This window comes from Protomyctophum parallelum (assembly GCF_964188405.1).
Source record: "Protomyctophum parallelum genome assembly, chromosome: 7".
Classification (NCBI taxonomy): domain Eukaryota; kingdom Metazoa; phylum Chordata; class Actinopteri; order Myctophiformes; family Myctophidae; genus Protomyctophum; species Protomyctophum parallelum.
The window spans coordinates 39,927,152-39,951,783 of record NC_139705.1 but is presented as its reverse complement, the minus strand read 5'-3'; the positions used below and the strand labels follow the sequence as shown (position 1 = coordinate 39,951,783).

At 45.8% G+C, this 24,632-nt stretch overlaps 1 protein-coding gene across 1 annotated transcript in view; it reads right to left on the bottom strand.

Moving 5' to 3' along the window:
• Window positions 1-10,630, bottom strand: part of LOC310861070 (rap1 GTPase-activating protein 1-like) — a 78,554-nt gene extending 67,924 nt beyond the window's left edge. Inside the window, exon 1 of the mRNA XM_083768363.1 lies at window positions 10,542-10,630. Within this exon, the coding sequence (XP_083624489.1) occupies window positions 10,542-10,585 (44 nt within the window). The 5' untranslated portion in view covers window positions 10,586-10,630. The remainder of the gene's footprint in view (window positions 1-10,541) is intronic.
• Window positions 10,631-24,632: the final 14,002 nt, after the last annotated feature.

Below are 24,632 nucleotides of genomic sequence, written 5' to 3'. Positions count from 1 at the left end.
TTCAGAAAACTGTCAGGATTTAGAAGACATTTTTTCAGGCCTAAATGGGTTAAACAACATGATCTGGTTTCTATGGAAATAGGCAATAGAAAGATGAAAAGCCTAATTTATAATCTGCGGCACAACGGCGTTGCTTCCCGACAGGCGCTGATTTAGCTCGCAATGAGTTGTTGTTGGCAAGTGACAGATTTGTGCGCTGGTCAATAAATGAGTGCATTGGAAGGCTCTGGGTGGGCCTCGCCTCAGTAACTCCTGGTCAACACACCATGTGGACATCTGGAACAGTGAACAATACATTCACTGTACTTGCAGTAATATGCATTCACATTTGTGCAACAACACACCTGCGTAAAAAGAAAAACGTGACATACTTTGCCAATGTTCCACCTACAAAAATGTATGAGGAGGAAAAATGATGGATATTCATTGTCAGCTCCTACACATGTGAATAAAGCTTCATTCCTACTGTACATACAGACAAGCAGGTGGCTAGAGAGGCTGTCTGGTAATCGCCCCGGTCGATCCAGTCTATGTGTCGAAGTAACCACTCACTGCTCCTGATAGTTAGGATGGGTTAAATGCAGGGGACAAATTTCACAAATAAACATACCCCACAAACAACTAAAAGGGGACTAAACTTTAAACTTGCACCTTAACTCAAATACTTTTAGAGCTACAGTACAATCCATTGTATGTAACAGTAGGTTTAGTTGTCTCAGACTTCTCCCGAGGGATAACTACAATAACTACTATTATTAAAGTACAAGAAAGATGGCGGTCCAATCTGGTAGTCAGTTTCAAATAGTTTTAGATGTATTCGTTGTGTATTGCATTAACATTAACAGATTGGTCCAAATAACCTTTTATTCGTTTAAATTAAAAGTACTGGATTGTAGCTTAAAATCAAGTGTGAATCAAGTGTTTAAACGGTGAGGTTCTAGCATAAGCCCCTCTACGGTTTCATACATCACTGGCACAACAACTCAACGGTCATCTTTCCTTTGGTAAGAACTAGTATGTCATGTGTGTGTGCATATGTTGTGCAAATCAAATGAATCAAATCAAGCGTGAACGTTATTGACACTCCTCAATTAGGCTATTATTGCTCCCAAACTATGCTCCCAAAGCCACATTTGACTCAAAAACATCCAGTGAATGACCAAACACTCTGTTTATAGTCCACGGCAGCCAGCAATCCCAATGTAAACCTTGCTAGAGCTCAGGAGAGAGAGGATGTATAGAACAGCCCTGGCATACACTGGGACTCACATTCTGAGCGAAACTTGTGGATAAGAGTCTATTGAGCCTAGAGGGAGAGATGTTTGAGATGAACATTCAACTAAATGAAAGGTTTCTGAGGCGTGTGTCCACGTGAATGTGTCAGTCTATTCGGTATTCTGCGAATAATGTTTATTCTGTAATCGACTCCCACACCAGCATGCGTTCTGCCATCGTCATCCGCCATTCACTCAGAGAACCACCCTATTTATGCTGTACTATTACCGCTCTACTACTTTTTCTACTTTTCTACTTCGAAAATAGAAGATCTACAAGCTTGCGCTGTAGATTTGCTACAGTATTTTAGTGAAATTGTGAAATATTTGGACACATCATGAAAGATTATGATACCAGGCCTAAGGTTAAAGAGTAAGACCACATTTGTAGAGGTTTGGCTTTTGTAGTTTATATATTTATAAAAATGTTAACTTCCTGTTGATTTTACTATTTGGATCCGAATCCAGTCCGGGTTTTCTTCCTGATAACAAATCAACAGGAAGTTAACATTTTTATAAAAAAATAAAACCACATGAGTTTTGGTGATGCTCTATATTGTCTGAATCAACTTCACCGGCACCGTTAATCCAGTCGATGCCAAATTTTGCACACACATTCTCCACATTCTGTCCAAAAATCCCGCAAATCGCTACACACTCTCTATAGTCATGTGTTCAAGATGGATCTGTCCGATATTTCATATTCCATCCGAATTGGCTAACATTGTCTTTCAAAGTTTGCAGGATTGGCCCGTTTTTCACAACAACCCTCAAGTGTAGATTTTAAGTGTTGGAAACATTTGAATAATTCTGAACCACTGATTTAGAAGGCCTTTGTAGAAGGGTCTCAGGTCTTAATGGGTAAAAAATAATTCATACTCAGTTTTAGGTGATAAGGTGACCACCAAAACGGTGGTTAGTAAAAACAAGAGAGATGTGTTTGGGTGATCAGTGAGTCGCTTACCACCGCAGGGTGGCGTCATGTTGTAGTTTCCAGTGGTCACCTTATCACCTAAAACTGGAGTATGAATAGGCCTTTAGCAACAACTTGTAGGCCAACAACAATGTGTAGGCGTCTACTAGCAACACACCTTTATCCAGAGAGACGTGGGCAAAGTGCAAGCTCGTCATTTCTCACCTAAGCTTTTCAGCATACAACACGCTGTAAACATCATTCCCGACCGCGCCATGTGTTAATCCTGGGTCAGTGTGTTAACAAGCGTCACGTTACATCGTTAAAACAGCTCAGCACGACTGAAGCCACAGGCCACAGCCGCCACACCTGTTAAGAGCAAAGACATCATCGGAGCTGTTCTGAGAGCACCGAGTTGTCAATAAAACACAGCAGGTACTGTATAAAGCCTTCCGTCGTCAAGCTAACTATGTTAGTATGGATGGACCCTCAGTTTTAACCACCACACACAAAGCCTGTATACTTCATTGACCCCCGCCCTCTACACTAAATATCTTCGCTGAAAATTATCTACAAGCTCACAATGTCTCACGATGCCATTGCCTAGTAGTGGGTAGAGTGAGGCCGCCTGTGAAGCGGAAAGGTCCCTCGTTCGCAACACACCACAGCCATGCACAGCCTGTGTGTCCCTGACCCTGAGCTAGACACATAAGCACTAACTGCTCCCAGAGCACTGTATTAATAGCGCTCACTGTTCTTAATAATTAGCATGGCAGAGAACACATTTCACTCACAGCATGTGCAAATATACAGTGACAGAAGATACCCAGGAGTGGGACCAAATTAATTAATTTTGTTCATCAGCCAAATGTTCGGCAGAGTAGAGAGTAGAGACACTAGCGTTCAAGTGGATAATTAATTATGAGAAGAGGATACACAACAAAGAGTAGAAGCTGAAGAAGTAAAATAACAGCTATAGCCTACTGTCTCCTCCAGGTGTTAACACTCTGTCTGAGTGTCCTTGCAAATGAGATTGTCAATTAATAATGACACTCAGCGTGAAGAAGGACTGATTATATCGAACATGATTTGTCCTCTGGTTTCCCTGCCTACACCACGGTCAAACCATGTGAGTATTAAAGTCATATCGTGTAACTTTTTCAATTAAAGTCTTCTATCAATTACCATTATATGCGTTTTTGTACAGTCGCAGTCTATTTTTCTGCCACTAGTTAATTATGAGACAAACGCTGTAATGTCTGTTTAGTTTGAGATACAAGGGGTGTACCTCAAATAGACTACAACAATAATGTTACATAGAATTACTTTAAATGAACATTTCTAGTGTACAAAATACAAATTGATTTTTTTTTTTCCACTTTCAGAGCTCAGGATTTTTCCGTGTAGGAAATTCACTTGAATGGTCTCCTGCTCTCAAGACTGCACCCTCCACCCCCAACTTGCGGTTCTTTATTTTTTATTTTTATAAAGTATATTTATTGGTTTTTAAAGACAAACAGACATTACACAACAAGAACATAAAAACAAACAAAAGAAAATAAAAGAAAAACAGCTCAGGCACAACACTATTATAAATAAAAAGATTGAATATACAAAGACATGGCAAGGACAATGAACCATAATGACAAGTGGTTTTTGAATTTTGATAGACTCCAAATCGGGGAATACATCCATACAGTACATAAATACATATATTAAAAAGGCAGACAATAGTTATCATAGGCACCAAATCATTACAACATGAGCAGACCCATGCATGCTCCACTCAAAGGCGGCAAACTGGATATCTATTAGTACAGCGGCTAACAGCCATATTGTGAGAGAACCTTTCACTTGGTGATACAAGCGTGACATTTGGCATGAACATGCCTCTGGGTCACCTCTTTAACTTTTTTAACCGAGCCAGCGAAAAATCCAATAGGCCGCCAAATAAAAAAGGCCTTTTGTGGCGGTTCTGGACAACCATGGGTGCGGCCGACTCGAGACCGGGCACTGCACTCCCTGTGGGTGTGTGGAACGTGTGTGTCGAATTTGAAGTCGGTGGAGCGAACGGTTCTCGGGTAAGGGCCGATTCATACTCCTATTTTAGAGCCGAATAAAAGTCGGTTCGGCTCTGTAGAGCCTACAATTTGACGTCATTTGAGGTTCGGGGGGGCGGGTACCGTCCTAAAGTCGGCTCTTCGGTGCTACTGAAAATTTCTGACGAGCCGAAATAATTTCGGCACTACAGCGCCGAAACAGCGGTAAAATAGGAGTATGAATCGGCCCTTACGTGGATTACAGATGTACACACGCACACAAAATTTGTGCAATATAGCAGATCATTGGAACGGTTGTTCTCTTGGTGATACAAGCGTGAAATTTGGCATGAACATGCCTCTGGGTCACCTCTTTAACTTTTTTAACCGAGCCATCCAATAATCCAATATGGCGGTGCCATTTCAAGATGGCCGCCATATCTAAATGTTAGCCTATGTCTACATTTCTTACAAATTTTAGGAAAAAATTCACCATTATAGATAGATATATATATATTTATTTATATATTTATTTATTATTTATTTGTCATTATTTTTAGTTTTCATACTGAAAATGGTAGCATGCTAATGCTACCATTTTCTAATGCTAATTAGCATGTTAGCATTATCATGTTAGCATGCTATGTTAGCATGCTAGCATATTACCATGTTAGCATTATTATGTTAGCTTTAGCATGCTACCATGTTAGCATTAAGTTAGCATTAGCATGCTACCATTTTCAGTATGAAAACAAAAAATGACAAATAAATAAAAAATATATATAAAGAATAAAAAATATATATAAAAAATTAAATAAATCTATCTATCTATCAATCTATAATGGTGAATTTTTTCCTAAAATTTGTAAGAAATGTAGACATAGGCTAACAATTGGATGTGGCGGCCATCTTGAAATAGCACCGCCATATTGGATTCTTGGATGGCTCGGTTAAAAAAGTTAAAGAGTTGACCCAAAGGAAGGTTCATGACAAATGTTACGCTTGTATCACCAAGCGAACAACCGTTCCAATGATCTGCTATATTGCACGAATTCTGTGTGCGTGTGTACATCTGTAATCCACGTAACCCGAGAACCGTTCGCCCCACCAACTTCAAATTCGACACACACGTTCCACACACCCACAGGGAGTGCAGTGCCCGGTCTCGAGTCGGCCGCACCCATGGTTGTCCAGAACCGCCACAAAAGGCCTTTTTTATTTGGCGGCCATCTTGAAAAATGACCGCCATATTGGATTTTTCGTTGGCTCGGTTAAAAAAGTTTAAGAGGTGACCCAGAGGCATGTTCATGCCAAATTTCACGCTTGTATCACCAAGTGAAAGATCGTTCCCATTATCTGCTGTACTATATGAAAATAACAGTGGTGATCTAGAAATGTACGTTTTCACTGATTCAAGGAGTGACTTTTAACTTATACGTCAACCTGCAGCGAGTGCCAAAATGGTTCTAAAATGTGGTTCTACTACACAGAAATGTCATATGTCAACTACAGAATCTAAATATCTCAATAGAAGACCAACTACAACCATCAGTTGTTGTTAGTTATAACTTATATTGTATCAACATAAAAATTACATTTCATTCACACATTAACTGTTATAGATTGTACACTAAATTGAAATTCTGATCTATAGTCTACATTAAAACAATGCGTTATCAGATTCTCTGTGGGCTACACCGTCCTTTAAAGAACAATTCCTACAAGACAAAGAACCATTGGTACTGGTAAACAGTGACACCCATAGAATGCACAGCGTTCTTTACATGAAGAACACCCATTCTCCCATCAGCTGATCACAGTATGTGGAGCTGGCATGCTCCACATTCCAAACAATGGAGCTCTATCTCTACTATACTGTTATTGAACAAACTATCTTGGTCTCTCTCTCTCTCTCTCAAAACACAAAAGGTCAAAAGTGTACGTTGACAACTCATGTTTGTGCTCAGCGCCCGAGCATCTTATACCCCGGAAGCCATGGAGAGAGTGACACAGAGAGGAAGAGACAGAGACACAGAGACTCCAGACCCAGAAGACGCAGGCCGCTGCTCTGTTTATTTTATGATGATCTGCATTAACAATTTATTATAGAAGTTACACAGAGGGCAGTAGGAGTCTAATGTAGAATATGAACTGGGTGACTGCCATGCACCACAGCAAATTTCACCACGCTCAACCCGGTGTCTACATTGGTCGTGTCATATACATAGGTGGTGGACACTTTCGAAAGTATTCTAAAATGTTCAAAATCTTTCAGAAATAATATATCTACAAGCTAGGGATGCCACCGAATAATCAATTTTCCGATTAATAGTTGCAGTCTCCGAAATCGATTTTAATATTTCATAATCGAACATGTACCTTCATCAGAGTGGAGAAAGTATAAATCAAGTTGAGCAAAGCCACTCTTCTCTGCCCCTCTCTCTAACAGACACAGTTAACGATCGCTTGTTAAGTGCCTGACAGACAATCAGATGAAATGAAGGCAGGTGTAGAGTAGAGTGTAGACTAGTGAACTGAACATGTTCTCTTTATATCAAGTACTTCATACCAGCCCCTTATGAAACTACTTCTCCCCAAGTCCAAATGGATTTCATTTTCCATCCTGAAATGGCACTGAGAAGATCTCCACAAAGGTTTACTCATCAAAACGGATTATAAAACTGTAACCATCAAAGCATGCACTCAACATATAATGGTTATGTGACCATGGCATGTGCATAATATAAAATCTTAAAAGTTTTATCTGATATTGATTAAAAAATAATAATAATAACTTTTTTCTTTTTCTTTTTTTCGCCAGAGCTGTAGATTATTCGATTGGGCAAATGGTCACTTTGTGGCATCCCTACTACAAGCACACTGCACTGTGACGCATTGTGAGCTTTTAAGTTGTCTTTTTGAGCGGTGCCTAACCGCTCCAATGACTGATATGTATGTCTGTCTGTTTGGGGTACGAAGTTACGCTGCAATACCGCTGGGTGACCTAAATTGGCACTGATGCGCAGCCTAAAAGGTCCACTATAAGCACTATAAGAGCACTATAACTATAACTGCAGCCAGCCAGCGGTGTTGTTGAGCAGCCTGCACCGCTCAGTTCACACAGGTGTGATTATTTTTTAAAGGGCATAAGTGGTAAAGTTCACGGAGGTACTCTAGTGAAGAATGCAACCTCTCACAATCCCCCCGGCACAGGGAACAGGATGTGTATTAGTACAATCACAGAGAATGGTGCCATTGCCTAGATACTAGGAACCTTTCCAGTGACAAACTGCAAACTAAATACAGTATCTGTGTTGTTCGTTGTTCAAAAACCTCCAGCTAAATCAAATCTAATAAGTCCTGTCCGCTCCGTTAACATTTAGATCAGTGCTTTTCCAACATGGCGCCCGGCCTGTTTGGAGGTACAGTAGTAGTCCATACAAACATGTTGCACAAAATCATAACTTGCTTTCATCCACTTCCGACCTGGCATCCCTATTTTGGGCATGCCATTATGTACTGTACATAGTTCAAAATATTCACAAAGTATTTAAAAAACAAAAGCTGATACATGTTCACAACGCATCGTATACCTATACTGTATATAGTGTAACTTCTTAAACTATTTCTCATACAAGAAGTATACAGTATAGATGTGCGTGTGTGTGTGTGTGTGTGTGTGTGTGTGTGTGTGTGGGGGGGGGTCTCAGATTTTGTCCAATATAAGAAGAGACAGGGTGGAGGGCTGCAAGAAAAGAAGGTTTGGAACCAGTGATTTATTATAGCACGTCATGGAGAGTACTGGGTGGAATAACTGGTACAAGTCTGGAGAGATGTGATTTGATTTGAGGGGCTTCTCTCCCTGAAGTGAATGGAAACAGCATGTCGAGGAGGGGTCAGTGTGCTACCGATTCACTGATTACAACACTGAGTGGAATGGTCAGAGACTGACCTGTGGAAATATACCAAGACTATAGAAGACGAGCTGCCACTTTGGTTTATTTAAATAACAAACTCTAAAAATCCTTCAGTTTGCAGTTGTCCGTTTCAACAAGGCCCCGGGCCTCAGATTGATAAGGAAGGAATTTCCGCACACGTGTGCGCACGTACACACACACACACACACACACACACACACACACACACACACACACACACACACACACACACACACACACACACACACACACACACACACACACACACACACACACACACACACACACACACACACACACACACACACGCACACGCACACTCAGGAAACGCACATACATTACACATACAGTAATGTACACAGTGACACACGTGCATGCTCGGGAAACACATGCACACAGTGAGTGATGGTACTCAAACATACCAGCGGAGCACCTGTTGACAAGTGGAAAGTCTTGTCGAGTGTGTTTCTACTGGGGGTGTGAACCAAACCCAGACCTAGGCCATTATGACAACACCAGGGTCATATAATATGACATGTCATCTACAGACAGCACTGGTTCAGGCACCCCCAGTGGTCCTCAAGACCGGGGGTCACCAGCAAATTGAGTTAATATACCATAGCATCATTTCAGTTTAACCACTTTAACCAACTCCATTTTATACTTTGGCTATTCAACAAGAAATGACTCAAGTCATTATATATCAGCTTGCATTCCATTCTCTTACATAATGTTAGTGGGGCTTTCTTTCTGTAGTCGCGTTTGCAGTCTCAAGTCATGGTGAGGTGGGGGAGAGGAGAGCGGGCTTAAAGTGTCCCATTGGCCGTGGGGCTTAGTGTCCCATTGGCAGAAGGGTGAAATCAGCCGCCAAGGGCTTCTGTCAGCAATATCCCATTGGCCGTATAGGGCTATATTGGCCAGCCAATCATGAAAATCTCAATAGAAAGGAGGAAATGCCAGCACTCAATGAATGTCCTTTTCACATTACCTCTGACGACCGTTGAGCCGATTCTACTCTATGGCTCCGAGACATGGACACTTTCAAAGAAATTAGAGAAACGGTTGAATGGCACTTACACCCGCCTTCTAATGAGAGCGCAAAATCGGTCTTGGAAGAGCCACCCATCGACTAATCTAATATACAGCAACCTTCCCCGTGTTTCTTCACTAGTCCGATCCAGAAGAACACAGTTTGCCGGCCACTGCTACAGAGCTGACAATGAGGTTATATCTTCCCTTCTTCTCTGGAGTCCTGCCTCAAAGCAGACTGTCGTTCCCTGATCCCTCATTGCTAGGGACACATGCATCAGTAAGCAGGAACTGGGGATGGCAATGAAGGACTGGAAAGTCTGGCGTGGCGTTGTGAAATCCATGACCTCGAACGTGGTCGAAAAATGATGATGATGATGATGACCTCTGACGAGCCAACGGATGCGTTTCGGCCAGGTGGGCCTTCCTCAGCGTTGTCACAACAAGAATTTACCCTTCTAATTTGGAGTGTTGCGGGTTGTCTGCTTTGGCAGTCTTTGTTCCTCTCAAATCATGAAAATCTCGCCACTACATCGCTACTAGACCACGTGACTAGACTAGAAAGTCCGATCATTGATCAGCTCTGCAAGCTGATAAAAATACCTTTGACGTGTCACGAGGAGGCATGTTCAAAAGATAACGGACAAATCTTGAAAATTGTGGAAAAAAAAGAAGAAACTCTAATAGTATTGATGATGTTTACACCACTTCTCAAATGACACTTCCTGGCACAAATTATTTTCAAATGGGGGTCCGCGGCCAGATTCATATCAATATGGGGGTCCTTCACTGGCAAATGTTGAAGAACCACTGATCTATATGACATATCATATATAGCCAGCATGAATACTGCTTGCCTTACAGTACCGTATATCTCCCTCCAACTCTCAGGAAATGGCATATCAAAAGTATGTACTGTACAGACTAATATTGACGCCTTAATCAAATGAGTAAACAGACATTTTAGTTTAATAATACTGCTGGTTGACTGTGCATGTGGGTATACTTTCATTACTGTACTTGTGAGGGCCAAAGGTGTAGTAGAACTACAAGTGTAGTAGTAACACATGCAGTATGCTCTAGTCTAGACACACATATACGCACACACACTATATACTGTACATGTCATGGACACAGAAATAGACAGTCACATAAATACATATTGTACAGACACAACTAAACTCAGACCCCACACACACACACACACACACACACACACACACACACACACACACACACACACACACACACACACACACACACACACACACACACACACACACACACACACACACACACACACACACACACACACACACACACACACAAAATCAAGTTATTATCTTACCCCCCATAAGCTCCAAAAGTGAAACTCCTCTTTCTCTGTGGCATCCTGGTTCATGAAGAGCACAACAAGTCCACTGACGCTTCGGTGTGGTTGAACGCATGTAGGCCTATGGTATCTGTCTGTGTGTGTGTGTGTGTGTGTGTGTGTGTGTGTGTGTGTGTATGCATGTGCGTGCGTGTGCACTCGCGCGTGTGTGTCCACTGAGTTCCACTCCCATCTCCTCCCTCTTCACCACTAACACGCCTCCTCCACAAACAGGAGAACTGAGAGGGAGGGGGGATTGTGTGTGTGTGTGCACTACATCCTCACACAGAGAACACACAGGCAGTCTTTCAGCTCTTGACATGCTAAACATCAATCTTGACATGCGCTGCATGACTGTGTTGATTTCGTAGACGTAGACTAAAACTATGAAGATTTATTTTTCGTACGTCGACTACTTAAGCTATGAGCTGATGACTTTTCATCAACATCATCATCATACCCAGAAGTTATGCGTGAATGCCTGATTGACAAAAAACCTACTTTCTGCAGCCTTGACAGCCATTTGCAGCCAATACATCCAAACAATGATCACATTAAACGACCTTAAACAATGTTAAACTCACTTTGCCACTCGATTTGCCACTCACTGTATGCATGCGCAGCATACCCTCTATTGTTGTACGAAAGCAAAACAAGGATGTATTATTCTTTGTATTCTCTTTGTGTTGGCTGTCCAGTTGACTGAAACAGCACTTCTGTGTGTCTGGACTTTATCACTGGAAGACAGCTGCTCAAACAAGCAGTTGACATCAGACAAACAGTTCATCCTTCTTCCCAAACTAATCACAGAGCCAAGCTGTGGCTGGCATTGCTTACCGATAGCAACTACTGATCTACTGTACAAGCTAACTAATGCATTGCAATTCACGACGTGTTGTTACGGTAGCTTGTAGATCAGTGACACCGTCCATTGTACAATGCATACATTAAAAAGTGCAGTAGAATAGACAACATCCAGCTACAGCCACTAGTTATCCCCCTCTCAACAACTCTGTTTCATACAGTACGTTATTTTATTTTTGATCTCCAAGCTTTGCTTTAGGGGGGGGGGAAGTGTATTTCCCAACGAAAACAGAAGCACATGGATAAATAAATAATAAAATTAAATAAAGATGGTAAAGAACATAATTACAGTAGCTACTTTGGACGGGCCAAAATGATTAAAGTGATTATTTCACATTTTAGGTGTGTGTGTGTGTGTGAGTTACATTCTCAATAAAATGTTTAAAAGCTGGATGAATTATTTCCTTCTATATAATTGTTTTTATATATACAGTATTATGACAAAAGCTTTTACAAGCAGCCATGTCTGTGGGCTCCAGATGAAATGATGATGATGAACTTGATGACGATGACCCAATAGCACATGATGTCCTATCCATCTCATTCATTTCTGCTACATGTCTTAATGTCCCAGATGTATTCAATGTCATCATTTATAACTTCGGGTTACTTCAGTAACCTCAGTTGTATAAGTGACTCGAAGAAGAGAGTCATATGGGGTGCCGCCACCTGGTGGCGCAAAAGCACAGAAACTCTGCATGTACTCACGAACAATTCCATTGGATCGTGAACGTGAAGCTCACGGTGAAGTCCCCAACCCCACCCACTCGGTATAAAACCGGGGGTTGGACCCATGAGCGTCATTCCTATCAATCTACCTTTCTGCCGCTGACAAAGCAGAAGGGCGTCTTGATGACTCTCTTCTTCGAGTCACTTATACAACTGAGGTTACTGAAGTAACCCAAAGTTGTCTTAAGTTCCTCTCTCGAAGAGAGTCATATGGGGATCATAACACTCCCGTATGATCACACCGGCTGATAGGACCGATCCACGGTCCACCTATCAAGAGACACACGCACGTCACCCTCAGGCGTGGCACGTGTATACTCCCATAAGGAGGACAATTAAAGGCTACCTAGGTCCCTGACCAGGTAGAACAAAGCCGATAGCGGGACAGACAAACCTGTCCGACTGCTATCAATCCCTACTAAGGAGCCGACAGCAAGCTGCCTTATGTGCTCGTGAAACGGGCTCGATGGCTAACCATCTCATAGAGCCATTCTAGGGAATGCTTATGTGAACATGGGGGCACTATGTACTGTCAATCATTGCGCTGCTGCACCCAGGACCGCTTGGGCTAAGTCCCTGGGTGCCACGTCAAGATTGTAATACGTGGCAAAGGTCAAGGGAGAAGACCAACTTGCCGCTGCGCACACATCCTGGATGGGGACGCCCCGTGCCAAGGCCCAGGATGCCGCCATGCCCCTCGTGGAGTGAGCTTTTAACCCTTCAGGGAGCTCCACCCCACTACTGGTGTAAGCCAGTTGTATAGCTTCCACAATCCACCGTGAAAGCCTCACCTTTGTTATAGGCTTCCCTTGCCACCTGGCGTGGGAGGCCCAAGAGACAAAGAGTTGATCTCCCTGTCTGAAGGGAGCTGTCCTGTCCCTGTACAGTCTGATCGCCCTGACTGGACAGAGACAGTGTAGCCGCCTGTCCTCTTCTGAGGCAAAAGGCGGTGGGTGGAACGCCATGAGCTCCACCGGGTCACGACCAGCAGGAAAAGTCTTTGGCTTGAAAGACAAGTTCGGCCTAACCGTGACCTTAGCGTTGTTACCACTAAACCTCATGCAGCTCTCATTGACTGAGAGTGCGTGGATGTCACTAGCACGCTTCGCAGTTGTCAGTGCGACCAGCAGCGTGGTCTTCAGCAAGAGAAACTTCAAATCCACTGCCTCCAGTGGTTCGAATGGCTCCTTCGTAAGTGCGTCCAATACCACCGTCAGATCCCAGGCTGGGACCAGGGACCTGGCAACCGGCCTAAGGTGTAGGACACCCTTCATGAACTGACGGATCAGCGGGTGCTCACTCACCGGTCCGTTGTTCACATTTAAGTGGGAGGCGGATATCGCCGCCAGGTTGACCTTAACCGAGGACAAGCCTAGACCTCTGTCCAGGAATTCCTGCAGGTAGGTCAGGATGAGCCCCACCGAGGCCTGGAAAGGAAGGACCCCACCAGGCCTGGTCGAGCACCAACGTTCAAACAGCTGCCAAGCCGTGTTGTACCGGCGTCTGGTGGAGACTGCTCTAGCACTCAGAATAGTCTCTATGACATTCTGTGGTAGATCTGCTACTGCGAGCGGCGCCCCCTCACAGGCCAAACCCAAAGGTCCAAGTCCTGGGGGCGCGGGTGGAAAATCTCGCCGTTGGCCCGCGTTAGCAGGGCGACCCTCAGAGGGAGTTGCCAAGGGTCGCGATAGAGGAGGGAAGCGATGTCCTGTCTCCAGGACCCCCAGGCCGGAGCCACCAGCAGTAGCTCCGAGCCCAAAACTCTCACCCTGGCTAGAACTTGTGGGATCAGTTCCAGCGGTGGGAAGGCGTAGAGTAGGCCCTGGGGCCACCGATGCGCGAAGGCATCCAGACCCAGAGGCGGCCTGCCTGTGAGGGAGAAGAACAGAGGGGACTTTGTGTTCTCCCCCGTGGCAAATAGGTCCGCCACCGGAACTCCAAACCTGCGCCACATTTGGCCCACCACCCATGGATGGAGGGACCATTCGCTGTAGCGGAGTGGACCTCTCGACAGGAGGTCCGCAGCTGAGTTCTGGAGTCCTGGGACGTGACAGGCCGTGAGGGGGAAGAACCGGCTGTCGCACCAGACCAGCAGTCTGTGAGCCAGTGAGCACAGACGCAGGGATTTGATCCCCCCTTGTCTGTTGATGTAGGCCATCGTCGTGGTGTTGTCCGTATGGACCAACACGTGATGTCCACCGAGGAACAGCTCGAACTCCTTCAAGGCGAGGAAAACCGCCAGAAGTTCTAGATAGTTGATGTGAGCGGATCCCTTCAGGGAACCGTTCCACACCCCTCTGGCCGTCCTGCCCTCGTGAGTGGCTCCCCAGCCCGAAAGACTGGCGTCCGTGGTGACCACTTTTCTGGACAGGGGCAACCCCAGCGGTACCCCTTCCGTCAGGTTGCGTCTGTCGGACCACCATTTCAAGGCCAATACACAGCCCGGGGAGACCCTCACCCGGCGTTGTGTGAACCTGGGAGGCAGGTGTAAAGACTTCAACCATTGTTGGAAAGGTCTCATGTACAGCCTGCCCAGGCGTGCCAGAGATATGGCTGAGGCCATGAGGCCTGCCATGCGCAGGCACACCCCGAGTTGAAGTGTGCGGCCTGTCCTGAACTGTGCGGTACATTTCAGTGGGTCGTCCACCCGGTCGGAGCTCAGTTTCGCGGTGTATGCGACTGAGTCCAACGTGATGCCTATGAAGTCCGTGGACTGCGTCGGCGTCAACATGCTCTTGGTATGGTTCACGTTGAAACCTAGGGAGGTCACGTGGGACAATACCCTGGCTGTGTTCTGTGCCGCTTTCCTGCTCCGAGGCCGCGCTCAGAAGCCAGTCGTCGATGTAGCTCGCAACTCTGAGACCCTGTTGTCGTAACGGGGCGAGAGCAGTTTCCGTACATCGAACAAAAACCCTGGGACTCAGGGACATCCCAAAGGGGAGAACCGTATACTCATACACTCTCCCCTGAAACCCGAACCTCAGGAACTTCCTGTGGGGTGGGTAGATAGGGATGTGAAAATAGGCGTCTCTTAGATCTATGGACGTGAACCAATCGCCTGGGCGTATGGAACGTGCCAGAGACTTGGCCGTCAGCATCTTGAACTTGAAAGTTTTGAGATGTCTGTTGAGTGCTCGAAGGTCCAGGATAGGACGGAGCCCCCCCCCCTTTTTCTTGACCAGAAAGTAGAAAGTAGAAACCGAGTAGAAACCGCTGCGGCTCTGGCTGAGGGGCACCTCTCTGACGGCCTCCCTTAGAGACATTATCTCCTGTTGGGAGTATATGGCCAGCTTGACCCCGTGCTTCGGTGAAGATGACCTCGCCGAACGTGGGGGGTCTCATAGCGAACTGGAGTCTGTAACCCTTCGCTAAGGTGTGCAGAACCTATGGTGACGTGCCGTGGCGTCCCCACTGTGCAATGTGCCTGGTTAAAGGGTGGTCCACCCCCAGACCAGAGACATTTTCGGCATGACCCGTCTCCCCAGTGGCGTTTGAGCACGCCACCGGCTTCATGCCCCGCCCCTCTGCAGTGGGCAGCCTGTGGGTTACCCCTGATAGAGGGTTCATGGTCCCCCGAGTAGAAACCGTTGCGGTTCTGGCTGAGGGGCACCTCTGACGGCCTTCTTCTCCACTAGAGTTATCGTCTCCTGTTGGAGTATATGGCCAGCTTGACCCCGTGCTTCGGTGAAGATGACCTCTCCGAACGCGGTGGGTCTCATAGCGAACTGGAGTCTGTAACCCTTCGCTAAGGTGCGCAGAACCCATGGTGACGCGCCGTGGCGTTCCCACTATGCAATGCGCCTGGTTAAAGGGTGGTCCACCCTCAGACCAGAGAATTTTTTCTGCAGTGGCCAGCCCGTGGGTTGCCCCTGACAGAGGGTTCATGGTCCCCCGACATTGGTGTTCTTGTTGTTTTCTTATTGTTTTGGGCAGTGCCCTTATTATGGAGAAACATACAGAAACATGTGCATTTAGTGCAGACTTGTGTGGCTTGGTCACGGGCCCGTACGTGGCGGGAACCCGTGCCATGAGCCTCAACCTCTTGTGGGGCGGCTCGGGAGTGCAGTTCGAGACTACTACGCCCAGTGCAAGCCCTGAGGCGGGGGGGATGGGGGAAGACGTCAGGGTGCGTCTCCCCCAGGAGGCAGGAAGTGTCACTACTTCTGCTGAGCCTTGCGTCGTTTCATCTCCGTCACCTCATCGCGGGAGGGGACAGCCCCCATACCCGCGAAGATGGCTGTGAGAGATCCTTGGAGCAGTGAAGCGGCGTTGAGATGTTTGCCCTGTGCAGCAGCAAGGGCATACATCTTCTTGGCGGCCAGGCTGGCGTGGCCCTTCCTAGTGCCGGCCGTGGCTGCTGGAGGGCGGCGGCGTTGGTCAGTGGGGCGTGGGGGACATTTGTCCCTCACGTCCACGGAGGGAGCTCTTGGAGGAGCTCGTTGTCCATCGTCCACCTTGAAAGCAGCCTATCTAGAATGCTAAGCATGCTAGGGTGGCATCGGCCATCCAACGAGGTTGCTACTCCCGACCTCGAAAAGGTTAGCTAAACAGCTAAACAAACCTAGCTTCACAATGTACATACCTGTAATGTTGAGGGAAGCAGTCGGTAGTCGAGGGTCGTTGGGGAACCACGTCGAGTGAGACTTGTGCGTTTGGCCGCTGCGTGAAGTAGTAGTAGCGGTAGTTGTCGGTGGAGGCCTAGGACTGCATCCGACATCCCGTCGTCGCAACCACCCGGATCGGGGGAGCCTCGTTGGTGGGCCGACGAGATCCCGCTGGAGGGAGAGCAGCACCCAGAGCCAGCCGGCGAGGCCTGGCTGATGTCTTGGGTCTGGCTCCACAGGCCTGTTCACCAGTGTGGCGAAGAGCGTGTGGAGCTTGTTGTTGGCGGTCCGAGTCGCCTTCCTGGCAGGGGAGGAGCCGAGGAAGGACTCGTCATGGTGTCTCTGAGACGCGTCAAGGTTGAGGGGTCTGGAGAGAGAGGACGAGGCGTTGGGCCTAGACCTCGAGGTTTGGGGCTGGTCGGGACAGCAGGGCTCGGAGGTGTCGACCAGGGACCTGTCTTGGTGACTCTTGACGCGTGAGATGCGTCAGTCTGTCTCCCTGTCTGCAACAGAAGCAGCAGGGGGAGAGACCAGGGGTCTCGAAAGCCTGTCGAGCATGCTTTAGACCCACGCTCTAGACCCCCGGTGGCGTTCCTCCTCGGGGAACCCGGGAGGGCTGTTGTCACCCCTGCAGGTCGTCTTGGGTGTCGGTGCAGCTTGAAGGAGGAACCAGCAGTCCAAGAGCTTGTAGAAGCACTTCTCTTGTAAGTTATAATATAATATCATTATATAATAATAATATATAATATAACAAAATTGTTGTGAGGAAAACTGTCTGTAACTCACAAAACAGGGTAAAAGTAAAGTGGTGGTGGAGTAGAAAGAGTAGGACTCGTGGTGCTCCACTGAAGATCAGCTGTCTAAACAGAGAAAACCACGTTGTGAAACTGTGGTGTGTTCTCAAGGCATCTCTGAAGTGTGGAAGACCAAGACAAAACATGCACAGTGCATGTGTGTCTGTCTGGGAGAGGAGGTAGAGACAGCCATGTCTGAAGCAACTCTTTGGTTCCATGGGGGGGGTCGAAGTCACTGTCGTCACCGCCGGTGGCCATGGTGTGCGATGGAGTTGATTTAATAAAAAATAAAAAATTACTCAACACCAGGGTTATGAAACGTAACTTACGCAACGTACGTAACTTACTCTCGTAACTCTCGTAACCTACTTACGCAACCAACGTACGTTCGGAGAATGCTAGTTGGCGGCGCCGTTCGGCTGGACGTCAATCTAACGTTGTAAGAACCGAAGGTGAAGCCAAATCAACGCCTAACGGCCGAAGATAGCTCGGAGGTTAACGAGGCTGTAGTTAGTTAGCGCGACGCCGGAAGGCTGAAGGCTAAGAGCGGGAGGTAGCGTGTAGCTACAGGCCGTAAAGTACGTAACTTACGTAACTTACGTAACCTACGCTCGGGGAATGCTAGCTGATGGCGCCGTTCGGCTGCCGTCAAGCTAGTGTCGAAACACGATGGTGACGCTAAATCAACGCCTAACGGCTGGAGATGGCTCGGGAGTTAGCGAGGCTGTGGCTAGTTAGCGCGACGCCGGAAGGCTGAAGGCTAAAAGCGGGACGTAGCGTGCAGCTGCGGGCCGTGGGTCTAGCTAATAGCTGGTTAGCGCCTCGCCGGTAGGCCCAGGGCTAACGGCTGGATGTAGCTAACGTATAGCTACGTAGGTAGCGTAGACGAAGCGTGTAGCTATGGGCCGTGTCTAGCTAGTAGCTGGTTAGCGCCACGCCGGTAGGCCGAGGGCTAACAGCGGGACGTAGTTAGCGTAGACGGAGGGGAAAGACGTGCCTGACGGCTACGCTTCAAGCAGCGGGCTCGCTAGTGAGGGAAGCCGAAGGCTAGTAGCACTAAGGCAGCTAACTGTAGACCGAGGTCACCGAGGGAAGCAGTAAGCTAGCTGGGTGCTAAAGCGCGAAGCTAGGAAAAGGACTAAACAACAAGCCGCGTGACTGCCCACTTGTGTTTTATTGTCCGTAGAAGACTTACTGCTTGAAGAACTTTTCTGCAACGTTCGTGAGTGAAGAAAAACACCTCGCAGGGGGCTGCGAATTTCCAGGTACAAGTATGAGAGAACTCGTCCGTTCAAGGGAAAACAGTTTCAACAGCCGGTGGTGAATTCTTTGTCAGAGCGATGTGGCATCTGCGGCAGAAAGGTAGAGGAATGACGCTCATGGGTCCAACCCCCGGTTTTATACCGAGTGGGTGGGGTTGGGGACTTCACCGTGAGCTTCACGTTCACGATCCAATGGAATTGTTCGTGAGTACATGCAGAGTTTCTGTGCTTTTGCGCCACCAGGTGGCGGCACCCCATATGACTCTCTTCGAGAGAGGAACTTAAGACAACCCATGTTTCTCTCCTCTCACTCCATTGCTATACATTCTATAGAAAGGGGTGTGCATATCTCCACCAGGCTGGGTTGCCAAGCCAGGGCTCTGTAAGTTATGGCTAGCAGCAGTCAGGAGTCAGGACCATAGACTGTAAAAAATATGGACAAAGCGTTCCCCGGGTCTAACATGGAAAATTAAGCCTGTAATTCCTTGCACTGTAAATCGCCATATTTCTAGATCCGTTTTGGCCCAGCTGGCCATTGGCTGGCCCAGACAACGAGGCGGGACTTCCCCCCTTACTCTTAGTTGGTTTTTATTTTGACTGAACGGGGGGGTGGCTCCCGTTCATAGACTGTAACGGTAGCCACGCCCCTCAAAACATACGCGACTTTATGGTCATTTTTTTAATAAATGGACCATAATTTTCCAAAAAGAATAATATGACATGAGAAATTAGACTTTAAACTAGTGACTGGAAGCAGAAAGTATTCATGACCATGTTTATTAAGGTAATACAGTCTAGGTGAAGTTGGGCCCAATGACAGCGCCACAACAGGCCATTATATGAACTTTCAGGAAGTCTCGATTTCCTTAGTGGCTTCACGAAATATCTGTCTGACTGCGCCCCTGGTCAGGACCCAAGGACCCCTGTTCTATGACATATGATTCAATTCAATTATAGCCAATTGGAATGGAATATGACAAATCTGAATGAAACATGTTGATCACATATGACTCTAGAGATATAGTGTAGTGATTTGTGTTAGTTTCGGACCACATCTGCAGTAGTAGTAGCAAAATATTAGTTTTAAGAAAAATGCTAAATGGCGGAAATTAGTTGGGTGTAAATTGCAGAGGCAATGACACATGGACAGGGGTGGAAATATATTTCCATCCCTCGGGCCTGGCAGAGATAATGAGAAAGCCGTACTATTGGTGGTGAATTGGCAGCATTGTGTCTGCACCGGCAGATGATTGAATAACGGGAGGATTGCAACCTATAGATTCTAGAAGAACACTCACTTACTTCCAAAACATTCGGACAAGTTTCTAAACATGCTGAGGGAGGGAGGCAGCTATTTTCATGGTCGCTATGCAGCTGGAGGACAGAGGAGCGTTGTTTTCAGTGGGAAACGCTGAATTTGTATTTCACAACAAGAATCCAGCTCTACCATGAGTCAGTGATAAATTAAACCACCCTGATCCTGGCCCCGCTGGGACAATGACGTCAAAATCACCGTCGACAGCAAAGCACTCATAGCAAATTGAGCGAACAAGCACTAAATCAATGCATCAAACAAAACACAACCACTTTGATAAGAGTTTCTTCTGATTGAAACACTTCATCACAAAGCCTGAGCTCTTGACATCTCTTGTGTTCGTACTACTGTAATGTACTGGTATGGTCTTGACATGTAACAATACAGTGTAACGCACATCCAGGCTTCTCCCTTTAGTCCAAGACTAAATAAAAAACATTGTCTGAATCATAGTCATACAGTAAGACTTTTGTAGACAGTTTCAATTGTCCATTTGATCAACAAATCTATAGAATTATTTAACGACATAAAAAAACCTGCAAAACCTATTTTGCGTTTGTCACATGAATACATGAATGCATGTATGTGATACTGAACATTATGCACTTTACTTACAAATTGCAACCACTCCCTTACGGAGCTGTGTGTGTGGGTGGCTGGCTGGGTGGGTGCGTCTGAGCACGAAAACAGCATGGTTGTTTTTCACCACCTGTGCGCAACCTAACACACAAACAAACACACACACACACACACACACATATTAACTGTATGGTGATTTTGGGTGTGCCAGTACAGTACAGTACAGTACAGTACAGTACAGTACAGTACAGTACAGTACAGTACAGTACAGTACAGTACATTTTTCAACCGTTTCGGACGCGGGGCGGCTCGCCGGAAATCGGGCCGGCACCCTGGGTGCGTTCCTGTGGGTCTGGAACTTCCGCCCCCCCACCTGGGGACCCGCACACGGATCATTCACTTCACACGGGTGTGATTTTTACATTCTGAAGATTGTGGAAAATGGTTGAAAATCTTTGCCTATAATGTAGGGCTGTCCTAGACTAAGGATTTGTATAGTCGACTATGTTTGGTCAAATGTTGTCTATAGTCGACTAATAGGCAAAAGGCAACTACAGAAAGTTTTAGCTTTTTTGCATGATTTTGACTGAGAGATTGGCAGTCGAATCAGTCTGATGTTATGCAATAGAGAATCATAAAATTTGTGCTGTGCGGGTGCTATGTCTGATTTAACATATACTAGCTTGGTTTCTCCCAATACATCATGATATATTTCTTAACTTTTCAAACTACTTGTTACTTAATAACAAATTAAGCCAATCTCTAAGTTGAATCATGCAACAAACAAAAAAAACATTGACTAATCGACTAAGAGATTGGTAGTCGACTAAGACTCTCTCGATCGGTTAGTCTACTAATCGAGGTCAGCCCTACTATAATGAAATGCCCAAAAGATTTATGATGACAAGACTTAATGAACTAATGATGTAATTATCACCAACCTTCGACAACTTGATTGATTGCAAAATACTCTCAGTCACGTGGCTATCCCAGTTTAACCTCTGCTGTTTTTTAGTGGTGCAACCACTCCAAAGAACGGCAATGTCCCTATGTCCATCCGTATGTCCCTATGTTTAGGGTACCAACAGGGGGAGCTGTTGCACCACTCACTTCAGCCAGGTCAGATTATTTTTTTCTTCAGGCGATTCAATTAAGGTGAGTGGTGGCAGCATGTGTGTGGCATTTGAACAGGTCGCGGCACCAACAAAGGCGCTTAATCGCATCATTCAGGAACAGAACTCAGTCCCTAGGGATCTGTTTTTTAAAACAGACAGACGACAGGAAGTCCTGGCTCTCACAAGGACAAAGGGAGCAGAGATCCCTCTGTGATAGCACCTTCTTCAGTATGACAAACGAACCCGACGCGATACGGGACAGTCTGACCATAGCTGACCACAGTGGCTCATAGCTGACCACTGGCAAGTTCCCTACAATGACATGTGGAGGCAACACACAGGGGAATGAAACCCACCTAGGTCGATGTTTCCCCATTTCAGGTTAAAAACTAGAGCAGAATAAAAACATGCAGGCTAGTATAAGCAAGGCAGCCGGAGCTAAACTAATTATTCGTTTGATTAGCTGCAGCTGTGTTTCTTACATCACGGTGTACTATAAGGTCAGTCTTATGCAGACTGCCATACCCTACCGTAGTTTTTAACATGAACTGGAAAACAAACTACAAAATTCCTTCCTGCAGGCCTTTTTTCCTGCGAGAGATCTCGAATGCAATGGCCCACAGTCTGGGTTGAAACACAAGGGAGGGGGAGGTCAGCGACCTCCACTTCCAAGAGCAGGAAATTTGCTCCTGTTGAATAAATTGGCGCCTGTCAGCAGAGAAGCACAGAAGAGTGATGAAAACAGCTCGTTTTGCGTAGAGGGATTTGTTATTAACTGCATTAATCGCTTCAATTATTATTATAATTTCCCCTGTGCAGGGGTCTAATCTATTTAAGGATTACCAAATGCCATAAATCAGTGGTTCTCGACCTTTCTTGAGCTCTGGACCACTAGCATATTTAGAACAATCCTCTGGGACCACCCAGCCCCACAACAATATATATTTAGTACAAGGGGAAATAAAGATAAAATACATAAATTATCTTAAAGACGAATTCATTCAGAAGGCGTATGAGCATGACGTGTTGTGAGCTTGTAGATCAGTTATCGTCAGTGTGCAAATGCACACAAGTATATCAAGCATTATTTAATTGCAAGCTTCTTTTCCCACTCTACGCCTATTAGTTGAAAATGTGTCTTAAATTTGATGTACTAATGAAATAATATCCCCAGCTAAATTAGTTATCATCAAAATCAGCTGAACTTGTAGATCTGCCTTTTTTATATAATTTTTTCCCCTTTCAAAATTTTTATCCCACGATTTTGTAACCCATTTCTTCACCCAGTGTCGATCATCTAATTTAATTGTGGGCGCTACACTTCCTCTGCCAACCTGGGGGGGGCAGCGGACTGACCTCATGCTTCCTCCTATGCATGAGGAGTCAAATGGGGGTTCACAGCCAAATGTATATGAATTTGGAGGTCCTTGATGTGAAAACGTTTGAGAACCACTGCCATAAATTCTCAACAAACACAGTTGAAGAGCAAACCGGGCTAAGTTCCTCTGCATTAATAGATGTACACTTTTAATCCAACAGACAACTCATAATGTATGAGTCAGACAGACTCATACATTATTCAACACCGTCATGAGGACTACATTCTACCCCGCGAGATGTTGTTGAAACACAGCAGGGTTTGAAGTTGAAGGTTTCTTTCAACAGAAAGCTCCAGATTCCTTCCACAGTGTGAAATGGTGAAACCTCAGGAGGGATTTTGCACTTGCCCTTTAGAGGAAGGAGGTTAATTATTCCCAAAATATTGACTCTGTATCACGGCGAACACACTGTTGCCTATGGCTGGTGTATGCATTCAAAATATTTTCCAGCAACTTCATAGAACAAGGCGTACACATGGCTGGGTTTATTTACAGAATCTTGGAAGAGGGGGGGCGTGACTGTACAGAAGTATTTGCAGGAGAGGATATGTGAATATTCAAAGGGGCATTGTGCTTTGAAGCGTGAAGTAATAAGGCGAGCCTTATCTCCGTGAGCATTTAATTTTCATCACGCTTTCATATTTCAGGGGCTGTTGACTGGGGGGAGACTCGACTTATATTAAAATACAGTCGAGAGTATAAACGCACACACACACACACACACACACACACACACACACACACACACACACACACACACACACACACACACACACACACACACACACACACACACACACACACACACACACACACACACAAAAGTAGGATATAATGGCTGAAATAGCAGTAAAATAAGGTTGCTGTTCAGTCGACCCTTTAGAGTCGAGTCAGTCTGATTAATGATTTATATGTCCACTTCCCTCCACTCTGTGGTATGATGTATAGGTTATTATGCCAATATGAATTATCTTGCACTCAGCTGCTTTTGTGCTTTTCTCTCTGTGGGACTTGAATGTGAAACAGATATTTGAGAGCAGGAGGACATGAGAACAAATGAAGTGCTTTAATTAGCGAGATGTGATGGCTCCTAGCTCAAGGCTCGACAGGGAAGCGATTAGGCATCAAACGGCGATTTGCTTTCAACCGTCTTCAGAACACCCGAATTGGGGGAATGACTCATCTTGTAATCTGGGGGCTTACTTATTCCAGAATTATTATGGGATTTCTTCAAAGTATCGCCCCACTAATCAATGCATCATGTTGCACCGTCTTCTTCATTTCTTCAGACAATGACTCGCAGAGCCGCGTTGCATGTGAAAGCTTTAGGGACACACTGCCTCTCCCGCATTGATCGGTGTTCCACAGAAAGAATCTATTTCAGCTTTAATGGCACGGCAACACCATGCTTTCTCCTCTCTCCCTC